This window comes from Perognathus longimembris, chromosome 5 (genome assembly GCF_023159225.1).
Source record: "Perognathus longimembris pacificus isolate PPM17 chromosome 5, ASM2315922v1, whole genome shotgun sequence".
NCBI classification, from domain to species: domain Eukaryota; kingdom Metazoa; phylum Chordata; class Mammalia; order Rodentia; family Heteromyidae; genus Perognathus; species Perognathus longimembris.
The window spans coordinates 70,634,001-70,658,779 of record NC_063165.1 but is presented as its reverse complement, the minus strand read 5'-3'; the positions used below and the strand labels follow the sequence as shown (position 1 = coordinate 70,658,779).

The following is a 24,779-nucleotide window of genomic DNA, read 5'->3' as shown; positions in this document are numbered from 1 at the left end:
ATTAGTTTCTTGTTCAGACAGTTCTCAAACATGTCTAAAACTTGTTTTTTATTATCAAGATGATGTAAAGAGGGTTTACAGTTAAATACGTAAGGCAGTGAGTACATTTCTTGTCAAACTTGTTACCTCCTCATTTTTCTCCCACTTTCCCTCCTCCCCAATTCCCTCCCCTCGCAAACAGCTGGTTTACAGCATATTGTCCTGTAAGAATTGCTGTTGAATTGGCTCACCTTTTATCCTTTCCCTCAACATTTTCATGTTCCCCTTCCCTTCTGTAATTCAGATAAACATACGAACAATATCCTGGGTGTTGTATATAAATTCTCAAACTTTGATTTTTGTTGTTGTTTTGTGTGTATATGCAGGTCTTTGGGTTTGAACTCAAGGCTACCACTCGAACCACAGTTCCACTTCCTGATTTTTTGGGTAGTTAACTGGAGATAGAGTCTCATGGACTTTCCTGCCTAAGATGGCTGCATACAGCTATCTTCAGATTTCATCCACCCGTGAGGAGCTAGGATTACAGGCATAAGCCACTGCTGCTTGGCTAAAACTCTGAAATTTGCACACTAGAAATGGCATATTAATTTTCTTAGATCTCAATTTCTAAATAGCATAAAGATTTCAAGCTGAAGACCTCAGGGTTGGCAACAATGGGTTGCTAGCTCAAATCCCATCCCATCATTTCAATGACTTTGCACAGAAGCTCTTTTTTCTTGCACTCAACATTTTTATTTGGTTTATAAATCAGTTAAGCTTGGGACTGTTTACACCTAAGTAGAAGTACAATACAATAACATTCTCAGTTATCTTACTTAAGCAATTTTATGTTTTTATTGCATTATCTATTTTTCAATTTCTTATCTGTAAAGTTGTAGTTATAACATGTATTTTGTGAGAATTAAACACAATATTTTGATTTGAATGCCATTTCAGTAATTAAGAAACAATGGAACAATGAATAATAATTTTATTTGGCATGGCTTGAGTTGTTGCATGGCAGACAGAGGTCATAGGTTTCAGTCTCCTTTATAATAACTTCTGACTATGTGTGGGAGAGCTGTACTGTGTGCTCTAATCTTAAATATTTTCAAAGCACAATTAAGAAATCAAAAATTGAGTGCATATTACAGTTTTAAAATGTCATACATGCATATTACTCAACAACACAATTACTCAACACTTATTTTTATTAGGCTGGATATCAAGTCAAATAACAACCCTAAAGAAACTTTTGACTTTTAAGTATATGAGAATTGTCAACTGGAACAATATTCTTGTGTACATATGTTCTCCCATATGTGTATGAGAAAAATCTCATTGGGTATTAGTAAATATTCTTTTTCCCCTTTGTGTATGTCAGTATGTTTCTTTAAGTGTTTATTTTTTGCCCATTTGTTTAGTTCATTCTTGGCATTAACTCTGCCACTAGGAAAACTACATGCACCGGTTCCCCCAACTCTGACATCAGTGCTGCTCTGTGGCTCATCCAGTAGCAGGTGTTGAACAGCGATATAAACAGAATTCTGTCTAGCAAAGCCGAAATCCTTCCAGTTACAGTCTCCATTGGCCAGTGGAACATTAATGCCAAAGTCACTTTCAAATTTAAGTCTCAGGCATGACAGTTCATTATGCTACCTGCCAAACTACTGGCCCAGAGAAACCCTTAGTTTAAAAATTAAGGACGAGGAAAACTCTCTTTCAAATAATTGCCTTTTGATTTTGGATGGCATGCTCCTACTTTTGTCACATTCTCTGAATTAGTGAATGGAGATTATTTAATTACATTTCACATTTAATAGAGCAACCTGCCTAATTATATCAAAACTGTTCACTATAAATCCCAGAATGTTTACTGTGAGGAAAAGTTTTAAAAACTGTAAAAATTCTCAAATAAAATACATCCATGTTAGCACTATTTTTGGCCATAGAATTTGTATTAATATAAAGTATCTTAATTAATATGAATTTATTTAAAACAATTTGAGTTCAAAGTTATGTATTTCAGAAAAATGAACTCACCAGTTCTTTAAATAGATTTTAAACACAATTATACATTTAAGTTAATTTTTAAAATTAGCATATGTAAAATTATATTAGCAACATGGAGCATGCCAGGTACTCACTAATTTAAGATTGATGTTTTTGAAGGTTAGGTAGTATTTGTAACGAAATGATGTCTCAGCCTCCTGATTTGATAATTCTGGATCAAAGTTAGCTAGAATAGACAATCTGAGAGAGTCTTATTTCTTATTAACATGCAAAAATCTGTAAGTTTAGGTGTGGCTGAAGTGGTAGAGTGCCAGTCATGAATGAAAAAGCTAAGCCAGAGTGTTAGGTCTCTAAATTCAAGTGCTAGGACTAGCATATGTACATAAAAGAGGATTTTCTCCTTTCATTCTAAGAACTGATGTCTATGTCATCATGTGTATCCAAAATATTTGTCACCATCTATGAGGATGCATGTTTTGCTTATTAATTAATTGATAAAAATTAATTTATGAGATTAATATGGTCAAGAATGATCATTTAATGAAATTTATTCATATGATTAATATGATCAATGAATTAATTTCTCATTATTTCAGAGAGCTTGAATTTAAAATCTTGTTCTTGGTCAGTGTTCTTGCTCATGGCTGGCACTTTTTCATACCTCTACCTGAAAGATGCATGTTCTATACCCATCTGTTCGTTATCTTAGCATGCCGTAAAGGTGTTCTCATTTGCTTGATCGCAGCCATAATCACAGTACAGGAGATTTAAGTAATCTGATCTCTATTAGCTGAGATTATGTGCAGAATAATAGCACATTGATCAATTTTGAGCAAATATCAGCATTACAGTCTGTTAAGGAGCAGCTGAGGTCACAACTAATAATTGCTTTTCTGGAATGTCTCATCCTTGGGGGCTGGGAATGTGGCCTAGTGGTAGGAGTGCTTTCCTCATATGCATGAGGCCCTGGGTTCGATTCCACAGCACCACATATATGGAAAATGGCCAGAGATGGCGCTGTGGCTCAAGTGGCAGAGTGCTAGCCTTGAGCCAAAAACAAGCAAACAAACAAAAAAACAGAATGTCTCATCCTGGAAGTTGTACATCCAGAAATCAATGCTCAAAAGAAATAATTTCTTACTTGGAGGTAGTTTATTTCTGTTTGGGGTATATTTTGAAATAGATAATTCTATTTTCAATACACACAGATGTTTATTCTAGTAGAATAATTTGAACTATTAAAAAGGAAGAAAAAGTAACAGGAAAAACAAAATATAATAAAGAGTACTTTGGCATGTTATAAGATCAGAAATCTGAAAATTTGAGAATTTGTAGGTTGCACAGAGAACAACAAAAGAGCTCTAATTCAAGATGAGCTTAAAAATTGTATGTGGTCCATTATCTCTCACTTTTAATCCCAGCTATTCAGGAGATTGGAAGGATCATGGTATCTGTAAGCAAGCAAACAGAACAAGCAAGGAGTGCTAAATTCAAGCCCCAGAACTTTCAATTTGGAACAATTTCTGATCAAACCTTAATTTTTCTCTCAAAACTTCTAATTGCAGTTTCTCTTAGAGAAGTAGTCAAAGGAAAGATCTCTACTTCATTTTAGGTTTGTCTCATTTCAATTGCAGATTAGGAATGATTCTGAAAGAATATTACACAGCAACTACTTTAAAATTAGATGTAAAAATCATAAACAAAATATTGATAAACAAAGTATCCGCAGTTGGTATGCATTCTATTTTATAGAGCTTTTATTTTAGGAATGCAACTTTCAATTAGCACTAGAAGTCTACTAATGTCTTATACAATATTAAAGAAACTAATAGAGAATTAATTGTAAATGTCTCTGGCTTCCTGTAATGATCCATAACCATGGGAAAAACATGTCATAAGACCAAAAAAGAGACTTCTCTGAAGAGGAAATGAGAATGGCCAAGAGACATATGAAGAAGTGCTCCACATCACTGGCCATAAAAGAAATGCAAATCAAAACAACATTAAGATTCCACCTCACCCCAGTAAGAAGGTCCATTATCAGGAAAACGAACAATAGCAAATGCTGGAGGGGATGTGGCCAAAAGGGAACCCTACTTCATTGTTGGTGGGAATGTACACTGGTTCAGCCACTCTGGAAAATGGTATGGCTATTCCTCAGAAGGAATGCTAATCTTATTTGCTTGATGATCATCTACTAGTGTGATGATTTTCTCTTCCTTAGCACAATCCATCTGGTGTTTGGGATTTGGAGGTATTCACATATTCAGATTGTAACTCTGTGGTAAAGGATTGAAGGGTGCTTTATATAAAGAAGACACGTATACCCCCAAACTGAGTTTTCATCTCATTAAAATTGAAGATCACAGTATTGGTATTGAAACTTCAAAGCTTATCTCAAGGTTAATAAAGAAGGCAAAATAAATGGTGACTATGAATCCCTAGAAGAATAAATGCAGCAACTTGTCTCTATGGATATTGATATGTGATAACATGTATTAATGGAAAAAAAAACACATCATTGCAGATTGACCAAGAGGCTAATGTAATAGGTTCTGGAGCCCAGACAGACCCACATATGCGCATTTACCACTGTGTGGAAGTGGGGAATATTAAGCAAGGGGTGCCAGGCTTATATGCATACACAAATGTAAAAGTGGGTATCCATTCAGGCCAATCTTGTCCTCAACATCCCTTTCTGCATACTCTGTTTTCCTACTCTTTCCCCAGATGTAAAGTTCTTAGAAGAAAATGAGAAAGGTTCATGATTTGAAAAAAGAATCACATATTAGAAATTCTGTACATTAAAATTAGAATTTTACTTATTGTAAAACAATATATTGAAAATGAAAAGCTTTTAATGAGCTTTGTCAGTCCCCTAAAGAATTGTAGAAGAGTAGGAATCAAGAATTCTTTTTAACATTTTGGACGTTTTCTCCCTTGGCATGCAGTTACATGCCCTATAGAACATATGACCTATGCATATGATCTAAAATGAATTATATTTTATCTACCAAGGAAAGAAACATGAATGCAAAGTTCAGTGGAGAATTATCTACAGCAAAGAAAAAAATGACATATTTAAAAATTATTTATCTTTCACAATAGCTGTTAAAAAGTCTGGAAGAATCTCAAGCATTCAATACAAAAAAAACTTTTTATGGACTTCACTGAGATAACCTCATATATACACATAATGTGCCTGAACCATGTTCACTTCATCAGCCCCTCTACCTCCCTTCCCTCCCTATTCTGCTAGTCCTTCTCCAAACAGTCCTATTTACACACCTATCATCTTTGGGGGATTTCTAGATTCTGCACTGGAGAGAAAAAGCATTTTTTCTGGATCTGCCTTATTTCACTCAACATGATGATCTCTTGTTCTATCTACTCTTCTGAAAATGATATTTTTCATTCTTTCACATGGCTGAATACTATTCCTTTGATCCATTGATAGGCACCTAAAGCAGTTTCTGTAGCTTAACTATTGTGAATAGTGCTGAATAAACATGAATGTGCATGTATTCTGACTGAATATTGACTTGCTCATGAGATATATGCTTATATAGTCAGGATCTATACTTGGTCTATATTTTAAATTTTGTGGAAACATTCTAATGATTTCTATAGGGACCTCATTTGCCTAAATCCTGTACAGAGTTTTCTTTACTTCCTGCCTCCTTACCAGTGCTTTTTGTTGTTCTTTGTTTGATGATGGTCATTCTGACTAGAGTGAGATGGAATCGCCATGTAATTTTGATCTGCATTTTCTTTATGGCTAAGGATATGGAATATTTTTCATGGTTTTTATTGCCCATTTGCCTTTTGGGGAGAGCACCACAGTTTCTGTATTGATTGGATTATGGATTGCCCTTTTTAGTCCCTCTTTCTTTATACCCCTACATATTCCAGTTCTTTACCTTTCACTTTCATGTCCTTCCATAAATTGAGAGAAATGTGGCACAGCCTCTGCAAGTTGGTGAAATTTGGTTCTGAAAGATGAAGGTGATGCACCTTATACAGTCAGCAGCCTGCTGAGTCAAAGGCTGAGTTGTTCCCTGTGATGCTCCCTGAGACCTGGGTCTACTTCTGTTCTTTCCATAGGAATTCTCTTATAGAGTTCTCATGTAAACATGGTACTGAAAGAAATACATATGCAGCATACAGGTGGCTCACACTTGTCATCCTAGCTAGTCAGGAGACTGAGATCTGAGGATCAAGGTTTGAAGTCAGTCTGGGAAGGAAAGTCCATGAGAATTTTTATTTCCAATTAACCAGCAAAAAGCCAAATGTGGAGATGTGTCTCAAATGGTTGACTGCCAGCCTTGAATGAAAAAGCAGATAGCACCCAGACCCCAATACTATCAAACAAACATACAAATGAATGTAGTATGTAAAAGTAACAATATTATGAAAATAACCATTTAAGATATAGCCAGGAGAGCAATAAAATTCTCAAGAAAGTATTCTCTTGTTTAAAAACAAAATTTTCCCTTTACATGACAGCCACAAAAAAGCCTATGTCTGTATCAAATTATTAAATGACATGTTTGATTAAGATCTATATAAACTGTGTATGTGTACATATACATATAAATATGTATACACAAATATTTAATGTAGTATTCAAGGCAAGAAAATAAAGAGTTTCACAGGGGAATATAAAATAGGTATAGGAAAAAGAATAGAACCTACAGAAATTACACCAAAAATAATATATGTTCATTTACTTAACTGGTTATGTCACTATACAGACTTTAATATTATTTTGTTTCTAGCAGCCTACACATTGTATCTAATTACTTTGTTATGTTAAATATCAGTAAGTAAATGTTAATCCACAATGTGACAGGAAGTCACATTAATGACAATGCAGAGCTATCTTAGCCATCACGAACCCTCCTAGTTTGGGAACTGAGTTTTTGATGAAAGAAAATGGTATCAACAAGGAATCAGCATTAATACAGTACTAGTTGGTGATAGTCATTCTCTGCAGCCTCATGGTACTTAATTAGCTCTTCACTTAAGAAATCATTTACACTGGTGCTGTTGGCTCACACCAGTAATCCTAGATACTAAGGAGGCTGATGATAGCTGATTATTGTGGTTCAAAGCTAGAATGGGCAGAAAAATCTGTGATTCTTAACTACAATTACCCAACAAAAAGCCAGAATTAGATGTGCTGCTCAAGTGGTAGATCACTACTCTTGAATGAAAAAAGTAAAGAACAGTGAAAGGTCCTGACTTCAAACTCTAAGTCTCTCTCTCTCTCTCTCTCTCTCTCTCTCTCTCTCTCTCTCTCGCTCTCACACACCCACACACAATAGTAATAATAATAAAGAATTCATCATCTTGCTTAAATTTACAAAAATCCCCGTGCATACAGTATGATCTTGTGGTATAATTTGTTCATAACCATCTCTGAATAAACAACTACATGTATGGGCAATTGCTCACTTTGCAAGCAGGCATGGCTCCAAAGAATTAAGATTTTGTTCATTTTTATTGTTGTTGCCTGGTATTAATCCAGCTTTTAAAATGTCTTTCAGAAACTTGGTGCAACTCTATCCAAGTGCAGTTGACACAGACATTTCAAAGAGAATTAAGACTCACTGGACTTCTTTAGGCTTAGAAGATGTGCAGTTTGTCAATTACTCTGTGCTGCTGAGTCTTCCCAGCGCTTCCCCCAGCACTGTGACATTGAGCAGCGGTGCTCAGTGCTTCCATCCTTCTGGCCAGCCTTGCAACCAAGAAGACAGAAAAGACAGCAGCCAAAATCTGCTCTACTCCTATGCTGCCTATTCTGCCAACGGAATCCTCCAGGTGATCCAATCATTTGTCTCTGTCATTTACAGTGAAATGAAATTAGAAAACAACAGCTTTCATCTAAATTGAGCTCACTGGCAAGATACAATGCCCCAAAGTAACCACTAAATGTTTCCAGTTGTGGAGGCACCAGGAAAGGCAGGGGAGATCTGCATTGCCCAAGCCTTTCCTTATCATAGTTTGAAAGTGAGAATAGGAGAATTTAATTCAAAGGTGTTGAATATATGATTGTAGTGTCCTTAGTCCATTTTCTGTGACTAGGTTTCATGTATGATTTCAAAGACCAATTTGAATATGTTGATATGAAGAGACTAGAAGCAGAAATGATTTTGTGTTTGGAGGTTGTGTATGCACATAAGAAATGAAGTGGAAAATCGATGTGATTATTCACACATTTAAGATTAGAAGCACAATGCTTCTGATTTCTTGATGGAAACACATGAAAGGAGTGAGCTGTGCATTATATCTCCAACACTGTTTTGTTGGCTGGGTTTGATACAGAGATTGTTTTTGTTTTTTTGGCATACTGGTTAAATGAAAGGCTTTAAAGCTTCCCAGAGTAGTTTTAAATCTCAGTTTTGTCGTTTATTTACTGTTAGCTACCAATCCAAAGCAGAGTTAATTCCCTTCCTTTCCTTTCCTTTCCCTTCCTTTCCCTTCCCTTCCCTTCCCTTGCCTTCCCTTCCTTCCCTTCCTTCCCTTCCATGTTAGTATTGTGACTTGAACTCAAGGCCTTGTTGGTTTTTTCACCTGAACTCATGTACTTGGCTTTTTCACTCAGGATGGCATTCTACCATGTAACCTATACCTCCACATATGTTTTTTTTTTAATTTTTTTTGATTAATTAGAAATAGAAATCTCCCAGAATTTTCTACCCATGCTTGCCTCAAATCATGATCCTCATATCTAAGCTTTCTAAGAAGCTAGGATCATAGGTATGAGCTCCCATAATTTGCATTTCAATGGGTATAGTAATAATTCCAGCTTAGATAGAAATTAACTTAAAGGTTGAAGTGTGGAGACATGAAATGGTACTAGAATTTCAGCATTGTTGTATTCCATGTTGTATCCCACTCTGACTTTTAGCAGTGCTACATATAACTAGCATGTTCCTGCGATTTTTCACAATTTGAATTTAATATTAAATATCTGCAGTATTTCTAGTACAGGATTCAAGTAATTTGATTTGATTAATTTATACTGTTTCATCTGGTAGACAAAAATTCAAACACATTTTTATGTTAGCAAAAGATCGAGGTATAGTGATTCATACATGTAAACCTAGCCGACCAGAAGGCTGAAATTGGGAGGATCAGAATTTGAGGCCAATTAAGGCACAATGTTGGAAATACCCTTTGTCATCCAATAGGTACATATCATGGAATGCACCAGTCATCCTAGCTGTGTGGGTGCTGAGCTCAGGATAGGAACCTCTTGGGCAAAAACATCTTTGTGATTCCATCTCAATGGAAGAAACTAGGCTTATAATTTCAACTCCAGGAGATAGTGGAAAACAAGATTGTGGTCTAGGTATGGACTTGGGCAAAACTCAAAATCCTATCTGAAAACATCCAGTCCCCTATAAAAAAAAAAAGGAGGCTGGCAATGTGGGTCATCAGTTGAACATTTACCTGGTAAGTGCAAAACCCTTAGTTAAAACATCAGTGAGAAAAACAAAGAGAGACAGAGGCAGAGGCAGAAAGACAGAGAGACACACACAGAGAGAGAGAGAGAGAGAGAAACAGAGAGACAGAGAGAGACAGAGAGAGAGAATTCAGCCAGCCAGCTCCTTTTTCTTGGTTCTTAAATGAAAGGAAATGTTAAAGGAAGTAAAAAGCAATTATGAATAAGACAAATACTTTGTATTTAAATATTATAATTTGAGAAATTAATGATGAAAATGAGGCAAAGACCTTGACAATAACTATTTCCATAATTACATTAATAATATGATTGCTTATACTAAGTATGTATAAATTTACATATTTACATGAAGACAGCATTGGCCATTGATACTGTTTTTTAAAACTATATAATGTTCTATATGCAAGGATAATATTTGTTTGTATTTTGCAAACATGTTTCAAAACTAGGTTACTGAAGGTTACATGTTTAATAATTAAGAGTGTTAGTGATTATGTGTGTTGCTTCAGATCTTTCCCTAATTTGGATAGGGCTTGAATGGTTGTTGCTGCTAGTGTGGGCATCCTTCCCTTTTGATTTGAGTACATTCTGTTTGCATGAATTTCTACACAGCAGAGTCATTAATAGGTTTTTAAATTATTCTGTCTTGACTGCCAGCAAAACTCCCCAGAACTTTTGCTTCTGACAAGGTTATTTGCAGAAGAGGAGTGTGCCTTCCCTTTGAGGACCTGTCATGTCCATTCATCATATGGCCATTTTGTATAAGCTTCCAATTTGTGCTTTCTGGTAACAGTCTAAACAGCATTTGTGATATCTGAGATCTACGTGGAAAACCTACTTAGTGCCAGCATGATGGATGGTATACTTTACCATTTCTTTGTAATTCATTGCGCACTAGGAAGGTGACATTGTTTACCCCATCATCAAGACAGGTGGGTCAGTAAAAGGGTTCTAAGGAGAGTTGTCCTGTCAAATGCAAAATGCATATTAAAATGAATACATAAATAATTTACCATGAGCAAGGTTGGCATCAGGGAATAAACAGATACTTATATTTTTTTCTTAAAAGATAAATAGCAGCTATAATATCACCCTAAGGTTAAAGCCACTGGTAGTGGGTGCCTACAATAGCGAATCAATTTTCTAAGCAATGCACATCCTAAGGAATAAATATTTTATTTATACTGTGCAAGGCACATGCAGCAAAGCAAAATGCATGACATTTATTATACATCGATTCTCCTATGTTCTTTTTGAGTTGTAGATTTGTTCTTATTTCTGTACATTTTAGGTGTGGGAGATATTTTCCTTCTGGAAATCTTAATTCTTATGCATAAAAGACAAGTCAGACAATGCAATTTTGTTGAGAAATATTTTCAGCACTTATTAACTATGCATAAAAGTGTATTGTCATTAGCGTATTCCTCACCACTCTGTTCTGTAGAGATCAGAGTTCAAAGGCATCCTTACCAACTGTGCAAATGTAGTCAATCACTACAATTCTCTAAGACTTGATAAATTCTTCTGTAGGGGGAAATTGTAATAGTCACCTAGATGGCTATTGAAAGTAATTAAAAGATCATAGACAGAGCCTTGTACTTAGGAAATATTCAGTAAGTATTTTTATTAGGATTATTGTTAGGCAGAATATAAGCACATCATAGTCAAATTGGAAAATGTCATATCTGTATATCAAGATTTGCAACACATACTTTTCCATGCTTAATCATGCTGTCCAAATTTAATCTTTCTGTCTTCTATTTAATATGATCACAGTTAATTGTTAGGAAGGAAAATGCTTTGATAAGTATGTTTAAATAATAAAAAATAAAATCTCAATTCTAATTTTTAAACTTAACTCTGGGCCAAAGAATTTAGGAATGAAATATTTTATTGTTGAATAAAAATGATAAATTATGTTATATTGGCTCTAAAGATCACTGTTTGCTTTTATATATGAAATATTAAGATGTAGTAGCTTAACATATGAACTCTGAGCACTACATCAAATAGTTTGTCCGAGTCTTAAAGAGAAAAAAATGTAGCAAGACTACCAGGAATCTTTGTATAGTTTGTAATCTGTGTCTGTTTCCTTGTGGCTGAGAAGAAACAAAAGGCAGGGCCATTCATGCTAGGGGAGTCCAGTGGAATAGTATAATTTAAATAGTTGGCGTCTAGCTTTGCATATAGAGTTACTGTCTCAATAACATAGAAAGTGAGTGTGGAGCCATTTTCAGTGGTGAGGAAGGGTCTCCCTTTCTTTTCTATATGCTCCTGTCATTAGCATTAATGTATGACATAAATGACTGGGAATGCAGCTATCTAAGGCTCTTATTAATTTTTTAAAGTTTGCACAAAGTCCCCTATTCAACTATGACTTTCTACTTCTGGTTTCATAAGCTCTGTACAAACCATTTGAGTTTTTAAATGAATGGAACATACTGGGCACTGGTGGCTCCTACCTGTAGTCCTAGCTAGGGAGGAGGCTTAGATCTGAGAAATGAAGATCAAAGCCAGCTCAAGCTGGAAATTTCTGGAGACTCTAATCTCCATGAAACAGAAAAAAAATCCAGAAAAGTGTAGGTGTGGCTCAAGTGGTATAGTTCCAGCCTTGTGAAGGAAAAGTGTGAGGCTCTGAGTTCAAGACCGGTACTGGAATAAAAACTAACAAAGAAATAAAATAGATTTTCATCAAACCAACCAGGTAAAAGCCACGTGGACTATTCCCTAAATTATCAGGACAAAGATGTCATTTTTAGTGAAAAAAAATGTCTGAATTCTGAGTTTTCTTTTCTGTCATGGAGTTTGAACTCAGGGCTTTGGTGCTATCCTGAGCTCTTTTGCTCAAGGTTAGCACTCTACCACTTTGAGCCACAGCTCCACTTTTTGTTGTTTGGTGGATAACTGGAGATAGGAGTCTCATGGACTTTCCAGCCTGGGATAGTTTTGAAACACAATCTTTAGATCTCAGCCTTCCGAATAAATAGGGTTACAGGCAGGAGTCACCAGCACCTGGCCCTGAATTCCAACGTTTAATGTAATGAAGTTTGTTTATAAAGGTCCCACGTCACAATTCCTATTTCAAAGAAATCTATTTTTAATTCCTAATTTGATTTAAAACATGCTACTCACAAAGGTAAATCTTAATAGAACTTGCTTAACAAATTGATCTTGTATTTGAATTTCTATCAAAACAGCAGTTCTTAAATATCTTAGATTCTATGTAAGGTTAATATCATTTCAATAATTTCTAAAAATCCAGTGTTTATGGAAAATATGTCTACTGTTAGGAGTTTGCTATCTGGAAAACACACAGCTTAAGTTTCTGTCCTATTTCCAACACTAATCGAATTGATTTTAGAAGGAAAATTCTTCCATTAGTTTCATAGCCTGCAGGAAAAATTCTCTTGAATGAATTTTCTTGTCCTTCAACATCCTTACCTTAATAAGTTGAGTGTCATTAATTAAATAAAGTGCCCTGTGATTATTAATTTCTCATTCCTTATATTTTAATTTGGTAGTGAAATTTGACTAATTTAGGATTGAGCCCAGCTGGATCTCACTTCTATAACAGGATACATTCAACATTCAACAAACATACACTGAGTACCCTTTACTTGCCTATTATAGAGGATGAGTGATGAGGAAAAACAGCCTTGGATCTGCCACATAGAACTCGCAGTCTGATAGGAGGAGATGGCACTGGGTTATCTAGTCAACAAATTGCACAAGCTCATGGTGCAACAAACTCTGGCAAATTGCTTCAGTATGTAAGCTCTAGCTCCCTCATCTAGAAAATAGGTGAGATTTACTAAGTCAAAATGTTCTGAAGGGAGACTAGAAGTAATTGCTACAATCTGCTTCGTAAAATGTCCAGCATATGGAATTTGAAAGGTTAATTATTTAGTTTTTCCTTATAAAACTGTCATGATAGTTCTGTAAGTTTATTTCCTACACACACACACACACACACAAAAAAACACACACACACACACACGATTTCCTAACAGATAGAATATCCTATCAGCCTCTTCTTGTTTGTATTTTGCTCTTGTCAATTAAATATTCTTGACTTTTTCTGTTTTTATGGAGACTCTTCCAAATTCATCTAGGCCTAGACACAAGCTTTAACCTATGTATCAGGTAAACACCTGTCTTCTGTGTTCAGTCCTCTGGCAAAACCTTCTGTTGTGGAAGTCCTACCACTTCAGAAGGCCACACACTTTAATGCAATCTCTTATGAATGAGATTTTCACATTTCACTAAGGGTCCACAAATATAGTGTTTTTCAGAACTAGAAAGCTCTTGGCAAAAAGTTTTAAATTTTATTGATAGTTGATAAATTGGTATTAACTTAAATGTTATACATTATGTGCATGTTTTGACTTACATTACGTTCCTTACATCGAAGTGTTAAAACTTAAAAAATAATCCAGGGGCTGGGAATATGGCTTAGTGGTAGAGTGCTTGCCTTGCATGCATGAAGCCCTGGGTTCAATTCCTCAGCACCACATAAACAGATAAAGCAGAAGTGGCAATGTGGTTCAGCTAGTAGAGTGTTAGCCTTGAGCAAAATGAAGCCAGGGACAGTGCTCAGGCCTTGAGTTCAAGCCCCAGGACTGGTAAAAAAAAAAAAATCCTCGGACTAGGGTTGTAGTTCAGTGGCAAAGGGCTTGTGTAGCAAGTGCAACTTCCTGGGTTCAATTCACCAGTATCAAAGAAAAAGGCAGAAAAGACAAAAAAAAAAAAAAAAAGTACAATTAAAAAAAAATCCAACCCTTAAAAAAGAAGAGTCAGCCTAACTGTAATTTAAGTCTTACAGAGAAGATAAACAACACAATAGAGAAGCAAATTAAATTAATATGCCACAATTAATTAATTAATTAATTAGAAGGAGAATCATGCTGTGGAGCACAAGAGCAGAGCAGTCAATTAAGGGTATGTCTTGACTGGAGTGATCAAAGCATTGAATGAGGGGTTATAATCAGAAATGTGACACCAGACACCTGACAGCTGAAATCTGTAATCTAACACCCTAAATTGGAGGAAAAAATTAAAAATGCAAAGGAATGAGTAAAATAATTCTCAGTGGGGGATGTGTGTTCTTTGCTTGTACTTAAATGCTTAATTATCCCAGGTATCATTAGTAAACTGAAGCCAAGCTGTATAGTGTATATAATTGTGTCAAGAAGTCTTCGTTGAGCCAGGGAAAAAGTAGAAAGTAGTAGAAGAAGAAGCTGCCAGGCTGGGAATATGGCCTAGTGGTAAAGTGCTCACCTCATATACATGAAGCCCTGGGTTCAATTCCTCGGCACCACATATATAGAAAAAGCCTGAAGTGGCGCTGTGGCTAAAATGGTAGAGTGCTAGCCTTGAGCAAAAAGAAGCCAGGGACAAATATTAATTTGTTTCACTGTTATATCTCAAAACCATCTTTTTTCTAATGAGAACATTGAGATCCAGAAAAGTCCATTTAGCAAACTACATTGTTAGGGTTTTGAAGAATCAGCATCCCACCATCTGCGTGATCCATTAAAGGGCCACCACCTTGCCATTCAATTTCCTTTTTTACTACAACATTCTTTTTTTCTTATTTATTATTTTTATTATCTTTTCTAAATACAGTGCATCTTTGATCAAAGGCAGCTCTTCCACCGTGCTCCATCTCTCTCAACCACACTGATCCTCTCTCAATTGTCCTAGCTCGATCTTCACACGTGTACATTAACTATAATGACGGCATTTGCCTACCATTCATCTATACACACTCCCCTTGATCTCACCTGCACACACCTTCCATTTCCTTACCTGCCCTATCTGCTTTCTTTGCAAAGGTGAAACTGATAATGATGTGATCACTTTTCATGTTGTTGAGAGTCCCAAATATAGATTATCTAGTATGTAGTACCTATGTGCTTGAAAGCTGTATTTAATGTTTCTTCATATGAAGTTCCTCACGTGAAAAACTAGAATTATATTATCTCTTTAATGATTAAAAGGGACAATTACTATAAGCTACTTAGAGGTATGCTAACATCAGAAAATATATCCGTAGAAAATATTAGTGCAGCAATGGTGAGACTGGATCTCCTGAAAACAAAGTTATAATGACTTATTATTTATCATTTATGTCTTTGCACAAGCTTCCTAGGAGTTCTGCAGTCAACTGCAACACAATCAAGGCCCAAATGCAAATATGTTTTGTCTTTTGCTATGTGATTTTTGTCCCTTCATTTTCGATAGTTTGGATATACATGTGTATGTATCCATTCATTTAATTTTTATTTTATTGAGAGCCTATATTATTCTTGGTGCTAAAGAGAGAGTTTGACTAAAAGCAGTGTGTGAAATTGTGGAAGAGTCCACAGGTTTTTCTCATCTGCATATGTATGAGCATTGACATGATATTTAAATATGTTGTTTGAGTAGATGAGATTTTAGACAGCAGTGAGAGACCATTGGAGCTTAGTTGTTTGGTTATTACTAAACTATATAGATATTTCATTTTTAATGAAGAATGGAGATACCCAACACAAAGTCTACAGCCATACACCAAACAGAATTACACATTTCTAACCCAATTAACTTTGTGGGAGTATCAGTTTTGATGTGAATTCAATGCATTTTCCTATATACTGTAATTACTTACATATAGAAAACATAACTGAACAGAAATTACCAATTTATATATCTAGGTTAGAAATATGATTCCTATGTATATGTGAGCTATATTTCTAGCAGTTGATGTTGATCAAGCTTAAATATTTTGATTACTATTTTAATTTTATTAATAGACATTCTTGTTGGAATTATAGTTTATTTTCTCCAGGTTCTTTTCTATGATCTAGAAAATTACATTTGAATTGAACATTGTTTAATTTTTTTATTTTTATAAAGATTTTTATTCAAAATAACAAGATGGTCATTGTTGAAGAAATTAATAAAAAATAGAAATGCATGCTTTCACTTCTATCAATTCACATTACTAGAGAATTTAAGATAAAATATCCTTAAATTTTTATACTTTATCTGTTTGTAATAAACACAAAATTTTAATATTTTCATTTATTTTTATAATTGATAAAGGATTTTGTAATTTTACTTTGTTTATATAGATGATATACATAGGGTTTACATTTATGTCAGGTAGTAAGTACATTTCCTCTTGTACAGGGTCATCTATCCCCTCATTCTCTCCCATTTTCTCCCTCCCATCTCCACCTATTAATTGCATTAACTTCTATCTATGTCACTGCTGCATTTTTTCACTATTTGTCCTCAGATTTTGTTCTCTCCCCTGACCCTCCCACCGAAAGCATGTGAATATACTATATAGAGTGCAGAATCACCAGAAAAAATAAAAAAAAAACAATTTTTTTTTTTTTTTTTTTTTTTGCCAGTCCTGGGGCTTGGACTCAGGGCCTGAGCACTGTCCCTGGCTTCTTTTTGCTCAAGGCTAGCACTCTGCCTCTTGAGCTACAGCGCCACTTCTGGCCATTTTCTGTATACGTGGTGCTGGGGAATTGAACCCAGGGCCTCTTGTATATGAGGCAGGCACTCTTGCCACTAGGCCATATCCCCAGCCCCCTAAAAAACAAATTTTAAAGTCATTTGTTTCCATATCTTTGGAGTTCATGTATATGCATATATATTATTTTTACACAAATGAAGAGGCACGTGAGTCTAACACCTCTGATTCTCTCTTAAGGCTATTCTCTTTTGGTCTCACTGTATGAAAATATCTAGAATCCTGTGTAATTTATCATATCCCAGTACATTTTAGATCTAACATCTGTGTATGAGAGAGAATTTGCACCATTTGGCTCTCTGATCTTGGCTTACCTTACTTACCATGATTTGTTCTAGTTCCATCTATTTCCCTCAAATGACATTATTTTATGTTTTCTAATAGCTGTGTAAAATTCCATTGTGTATAGGTACTACATTGTTTGGATCCACATATCCGGGGCATCTGAGTTGTTTCTATATCTTGGTTACTGTGAATAGTGTGGCAATGAACATGGATGTGTAGGTGTCTTTATCATATCCTGGCTCATGATGTCCAAGGTAGATGTTGAGAAGTGGTATGGTTGCGTTATAGGGAAGGTTTTTTGTAGAATATCCAGACTGTTTTCCAAAGTGGTTGTACTAGTTTATATCCCCATCAATGGTACAGTAGGGGTCCTTTTCCCCACATCCCTTCCACCATTTGTTATTGTTGGAATTCAATATGCTGGCCAATATAACTGGGATGAGATGGAATCTCAGTGCTGTTTTGATTTGCATTTCCTTTCTGGCCAGGGATGGTGAGTATTTCCTCAAGTGTTTCTTTGCCATTCTTACCTTTTTTAAGAAGTATCTCCTTAGCTCCCTTGCCCTTTTAGTAATTGCTATATTAAGTTTAGAGGGGTGAATTTCTTGAGCTCCTTGTATATATTGGATATTACTCTCTTTTCTGATGTATTGTTGGTAAACATCTTTTCCCAGTTTGTTGGTTGTATTTCTAATTTGGTAATTATGTCCTTAGCTGTGCAAAAATGTTTTAATGTAGTCCCACTTGGCAAGTCTCTTTCCTCTCTGTTGTGCCCCTGGGACTCTATTCAAGAAATTCCTACCTATACCTACAAGTTCTAATGTTTCTGCTACTTTCTCTTGCAGTAGTTTCAGAGTTATTGACAGAGGATTTTAAATTTTTATTTTAATAAATTTATCTTGATTTTTCTTCTTCATTTTAAGGAGAAATTCTGAATTATGAAAACATCAGTTGGAAGCTATTTTGTATTAAATTCTAAGTAACTTTATTCTTTCCATGGTATAAATGTTATATTGAAGAAAATGGGAACTTCAGGATACACAAGAAATGCATATTCTTAGGCTCCCTTCTGTACTGAACTTTCTCTCTCCACAGAAATTCATCAGTTGAGCCCAAACTACCAACATGACTGTATTTAGAAATGGTGTCTATATAAAGTAGTTAAGGTTAAAAGGAGGTCGTCAGGGTGGGATCTGATTTAATTTGATTAGTGTATTTACAAGAAAAGATGCCAGAGAGAATATGTGGGAGCAAGAATTGACTCTTATTATCTCCCTCCCTCTCTCTCCCCTTCCTCTCTCAAAAGGCCTCCCTCCTCCCTCCTCTCTCCCTGTGTGTCTGCCTGTCTGTGGGTCTGTGGGTCTGCTTGCCATTTGAGACCCACCTAGAAGCTGGTTACATGCAAGCAAGGAGGCTTCTGGCCTCCAAAATTGTGAGACAATAAACTCCTGTTGTTTAAGCAAACCAGTCAGTGTTTTCTACATCCCGAGCACAGGAAGGTACAGTAGTTTCTGGAGATTAGAACTGATCATTCCATATTTAACCCATTATTGCCCCTGGGAATGTCCTTGTACAGGAGCTGTCAAGTCTTCAACATCCTCTGCAATAAAATGGTTTCCTGTGAGAAATCCCATCTAATGGAGAAAATCCAGTCACCCTTGTGTTACTAGTCATGTGACTTGAGCCTCACCATTCTTCTGTATGAAATGTTGATAAAGGATGGTTTCCTCAAAAGTTAAAAATTATTTAAACAGTTCCCATACTACAGTAGGAACTGATATATTATTTTATGACTTGTTCCTCGGTATATCTCTTTAATAATTGTGAAGACTGACCAATTTAACATTCTATTTCTTTGTCATAAAACTGAAACCCTTTTAGCAATTCATTGATGAGCAATACTTAGTGTAAATGATTTATTTATTTCAACATCACACTGAATTCCTGCAAGAAGATGAAGGATGTCAGATTTCTATAGTTTTATTTCCCAGGTTTTTTGTTGTTGTTGATTTGTTGTACTAGATGCACTCAAATCACAGAATAACTGATGTATGAATTATCGCATTTTAATGTTCCAGGTTCTCAGTCTTTGCTAATTGGTTGATCACTCCCATCATCTGTTAGCATAGAGAGTATGTATATTAATATTAATATTGAAGTATGCAGCTTCCTTTCCAACTGCTTTTATGTGGACTACTGCACTGTAATACCATGTTTTCTTCTTTTACATGGGATAAAATCTATTGTTCCCTTGTCAATGGTTGCTCATATTTTAGATTCCTAGTTCAAAAATTAATGTGAGAAATCACTTAATTCCTGCTATTTGGACATAAATTAAATGTAGTACTTCTACTGGTTGAATAAATGATTGTTGATGCTGAGAGGACAAATAGGATGTGACGAGGTTCATTGTAACAAAGCAAACATGTGAAAAGAAAAGACTTGGCATTTTATCCTACTGTTGCATATTGATTTGTGCATCAGAAAAATTCAATGTGCTTTCATGCAGCTGTGATTTCAGCTGACTTGAAGGTGAATAGGAAAGACTTTCAGACAGGCTGTAGTTCAAAGATATCCTCTGAAGTCAATAGATATATTTTTATTATCACCTGTCAAAACCTCAGAACATTGGCACTTCTGTAATTATTGATGTGTAATGTACTTCCTGAAACTGTGTAAGCCAAAATAGATGGATATGATATCTGTTTTAAGAAAGATTTTCATTGTGTAAGATAAAATTCTCACAGGCTAACATGAGTCACTGATATGGACATTTAAGTAAGGTGGATTGAAGAACCCTTTAATTGAAATTATTCTTGTGCATTTGTGACATTGATTTTTGCAATAAACATGAAAGACTTTACAGAATTGGTATTTTTTGTAATGGCTATGCCATTCTGGTAGAGGCGAACACAAAAAACAGTCTGGCCTTTTCCCACCAGAACAGCAAGGATTTCCTCCACTCTGCTTCTAAATAAGAAAAAACATGTTTTGTAAGTTTAACAACCAACTGAGAAACATCCTTGTCTAAAGATGCTGTCACTGAATCAAATTTAATTAGTATGCAGCTTACAGATTAGAAGACAAAAATATGAACTCTCTCATTTTTACAATGGAATCATTAATATGTGATCATTTATTTAATCACGCTTTTAAGATCACAGATCAACAGTTATTTATATGATAATAGCATCATCAAATTCAAAAATTATACTAAAGACACCTGATTTAATTTTTTAATAGGAAGAAAATTATAATGAAAAGCCATTCTGACAGAAGCATTTTGAACAATTAGGTTTCCTGTAAATCACCTTGAGAGTATGGCTTAACTTTTCAGATATTGAATAAGCTACAGTCATTTCAATTTAATACTTACGAGTCAACATTTTATATGACACAGCTGGGTGAGAACAAGATTCTACTGAGCCTTTTACATGAGCTTCCCATGTACCAGAAATCGAGGCCAGTGTACCCTCCCCCTACACACACACATGGGTCCAAGGTGTGGGGGGGGGGGTCTTGACTGAGGCAGAGATGATGCTAAAATTTGAAAGAGAAAATAGTTTTATATAACTGGGCAATGGCTAAGTAGAATTCATAAGGCAGAGAACGTTTGAAATGGCCTGGATGGTTTCTTAGTTCTTGCAAATGCAGATAAATACAGTGTGTAAAATACTATTTTATGCTATAAATGCCTTCTTCAATGGATGGATTTATGCATATTGCAGTGGTATTCATATTTTCTTCTTGAAGAAGATTTACTTCATAAAAGGACTCACCATAAGCAATGGCCTTTGCAAATAACTGTATATAAGTGAAGTGCATTGGTTCTAGCTGGGAAGGGTGGAAAGTCTGCAGTCTTCTCCGTTTTTCTCACCATTTTGCCAACACTCACTCTGTTTTGCATTACAATTGTACATGTACTGGAAGGCAAACAAACAACTACTATTTTGATGACAGAAATTACCAAAGTACAGATGAAAGGAACTGTCTTAGATAATGAAAATGCATGAAAAATAGGCTCCATAGTTCAATATATCTTTCCAGGGAAGAGGAGAGGGCTTAGCCTTTGATTGTCACCAGAGTCCTGAGAGTTCTATACTACCTGGAAGAAACTTCTAAAAATGAGTAACACAAATGTGCAACATACTTTAACCATAGGTAGTGGTTGGTAGGATTTGTGACAAAAAATGATGGTTTAGGACCATATTCCAACATGCTGAAACATCAGACTTACATATGTGGTTTCCCACATTGCATGCTGCCAAATCATGATGTTATCATTAACACATACACATCTGCTCAGGCTGACCAAGGATATGAGCAGCTGGGAGTAATTTCATCATGCTAGTTATAGCCTGAATTTAATTTAGGTAAAAATGAATCATTGGATTTTTGCAAGCCAGAGAATGATATGATTGCTATTGTCCCTTAAGGCAATTAATTTTGCAGTGCTTTATAAAATAACACCAATTGCAGAAACATGAATGTAGAACCCAACAAGCCTTGTGGTCTCTTAGAGAAATATGCTTAGTTTGTAATTTGTTTAAAAGAGAAAGTGCTGAACACAAATGACTAACATTTCTGCCCCAAGTGACTAGGAGGCTTGCCATTCTCTGGTAGAAATGAAAAAATCAAGTTTATTTCGATGAAGAGTGGGTGAGACAGAATCAGTCCTCTTTTGAACATTTTGATTACCACAAATCATGGTAATAGATTAATTAGGTTAAGTGACACTTTTCTTCCTGTGTTTTTTTCTCTTTCAGGCTGAAGTCATCGATGTGAGTTATGGAACCAGAGAGGATTTAAAAATGATTAAAAAAATGAAAAATACAACAAATCAAATTGCACTCCTAAAATTAGGAAAATTACCACTACTCTATAAGGTCAGTCCAATGCCAATTATTTGATGGTAGAGGGAGTCATTTCTTTGGTTGAAGCCATATGCCTCAGTGAGTGTGGAGACTATGCATGTGTGTACCTGCATATTTCCTTGTATGAATGTGTGTATGGGTGAGAGAGAGAGAAGAGAAAGAGGGAGAAAGAGAAAGAAAGAGAAATTGGCAGAATGTACCACAGGAAAATGGCTGTTTCCAAATAGAACATTTTTTATAAAGATTATTTTTTATTAATTAAATTTTTTTGACAAGATGTTGTGCAAAAGGGGTACAATTACATAATAAAGCAGTGAGTACATTTTTTGTGATATCTTACGCCCTTGTTTTTCTTTCCTTTCCCTAGATCAGGTAGGCATATATACAATAGCCAGTGTACCAAAATCATATACAGTAACCACGTAGCATCCACCAAAGGAAATTCACATAGAACTTTAAATGTAACGTCAACAATAGAATCCTCCTGTGTCCTTCTCTTGGAGTTGTTTTTGCTTGTCCTCGTCTTATATGATCACATGTACATAGCTGTTGTGATATTGTGATCCACTGAGAGGTCTATTCTAGACCTTTTCATGTTCAGTAGTTGTTTGGTATTAGATACATAATGTAAGGTCATTGACCCAAATCTGTGGAAATACCATTTGACAAGAAGTCTTTTGTTTCGTGGACCTGGTCTCTACTGTTCCCCCCACCCATCCTAACAGTAATATATCAAGGAGACCATGCCCCTTTGTTCTCTGTGTTCTAGGCTTCTCTTGCTCAATATTATTTGTTCAAGTTCTGACCATTTCCCTGCGAATACCAATATTTTATCATTTCTAATCACTATGTAGTATTCCATTGCGTATAGGTACCACATTTTTTGATAGATTCATCTGTAGTGGGACATCTGGGTTGTTTCCATATTTTGGCTATTGTGAATTGTGCAGTGATAAAAATGGATGTGCAGATGTCTTTATGATATCCTGAGACCTGTTGTTCAGGATAGATGCCTAGAAGTGGTATGGCTGGGTCATAGGGTATGTCTATGCTGAGCTTTTTGAGGAACCTCTATACTGTTCTCCAAAGTGGTTGTACTAATTTGCACTCCCACCAACAGTGGAGAAGGGTTCCTCTTTCCCCGCACCCCCTCCAGCATTTGTTGTTGCCTGAGTTCAGAGTATAGGCCATTCTAACTGGAGTGAGGTGGTATCTCAGGGTTGTTTATTTTTGCATTTCCTTTACTTCCAGGGATGTTGAACATTTCCTCATATGTTTCTTTGCCATTTTTATCTCCTCTCATGTGAAGTCTCTCTTTAGCTCCTTTGCCCTTTTAATAATTGGTTTACTGGATTTGGAGCAGATCCAAATAGAACATTTTAAATTTAAATATTTGTGACAGAACCACTGATGACAACATACCTTAACAAAAGTGATACTTTAAAGGGGGTGTTAATGTGTTAGTGAGATCTATGAGCATGTTCTTCATAATAGTCCCCAAACTGTAATGCTAAAAAGACAGCCAAAGTATTGTCTTCTCTTGACATATGTAAAGCCTCTGATCTACTGTCAAGACTACATACCAATGGTTTTATTGTAGAACAGTGTTTAGCTGACTTATACTCCCTTGTGATTGATTTTATCAATTTTGAACTGCCTCACTTCACAATTACTATTCTCAAGAATTTAATGAAAATGTAGTAGGTTGTGAAGTGAGATTTTTATTAATTTTATTTAAATAGAATTTCTTAACATTAATTACTAGAAGCATTTGAATAATTAAGGAAACTCAATTCACAGCTCTGTAATGAGCCACCACAACCCATATTACTTATGTTCTTTCTAACTGCAGTTTCTTATCAATTTGAAAACAATGGTCAGTGTGCTTATGTCCTGGAAATCCACAGTTGTGGATATAAAGTGCATTTTTACTTTTTCAATCTTTGTTTTTGTTTATTTCATTTTTGTGCCAGTGCTGGGGCTTTGAATCAGGACCTGAGCTGTTTTGTTCAAGGCTGGCACCCTACCACTTAAGTCACGGCTCCACTTCCAGCTTTTTGCTGATCAGTTAGAGATAAAAGTCTCATAGACTTTTCTTCCCAGCCTGGCTTTGAATCTCCATCCTCAGATTTCAGCCTCTTGAGTTACTAGGATTATAGGTATGGTCCACTAGCTCCTGGATTAGTTATTCAATATTTAATGAGGTTTGCTAATTCCCAGGTTCAAATGTGTTTGTGGAATCCTTTTGTGCTCTTTTAAGAAAAAAGAGCATTCTATAGTTGCCTTAAATTATCTTTCAACAATCTTCTTACACTCCAGTCAGAGTATTATACTATAGCTAGCCAGAATATTAAGATAAATGGTATTATTTTTGATGAACAATTTTCAATACACATTAGATTACTTAAAGTAATTATATTTTTATCTAAAAATTACTGTTTAATGCATTCTCAGGGAGAAAAATAAGTTGAAAATGATATTTTGTAACATTAGAAATGATACATGCACCTAGTTTAACACTGAGTATTATTATAAATTTGTATTGCTGAACATTATTTAATACTCAAAAGAATATTAATGGTACATGACTATCCTTACATGTCAAACCAATACATTATAAAGGGAACAT

General features: G+C 35.4%; 1 protein-coding gene across 5 annotated transcripts in view; it reads left to right on the top strand.

The window, feature by feature from the left end:
- Naaladl2 (N-acetylated alpha-linked acidic dipeptidase like 2) overlaps positions 1-24,779 on the top strand; it is a 1,189,792-nt gene that overhangs the window by 614,450 nt on the left and 550,563 nt on the right. For all 5 annotated transcript variants that reach the window (XM_048347099.1, XM_048347096.1, XM_048347098.1 and 2 more), the window contains 2 exons: positions 7,542-7,815; positions 22,043-22,162. In XM_048347099.1, coding sequence (XP_048203056.1) covers positions 7,542-7,815; positions 22,043-22,162 — 394 coding nt within the window. The remainder of the gene's footprint in view (positions 1-7,541; positions 7,816-22,042; positions 22,163-24,779) is intronic.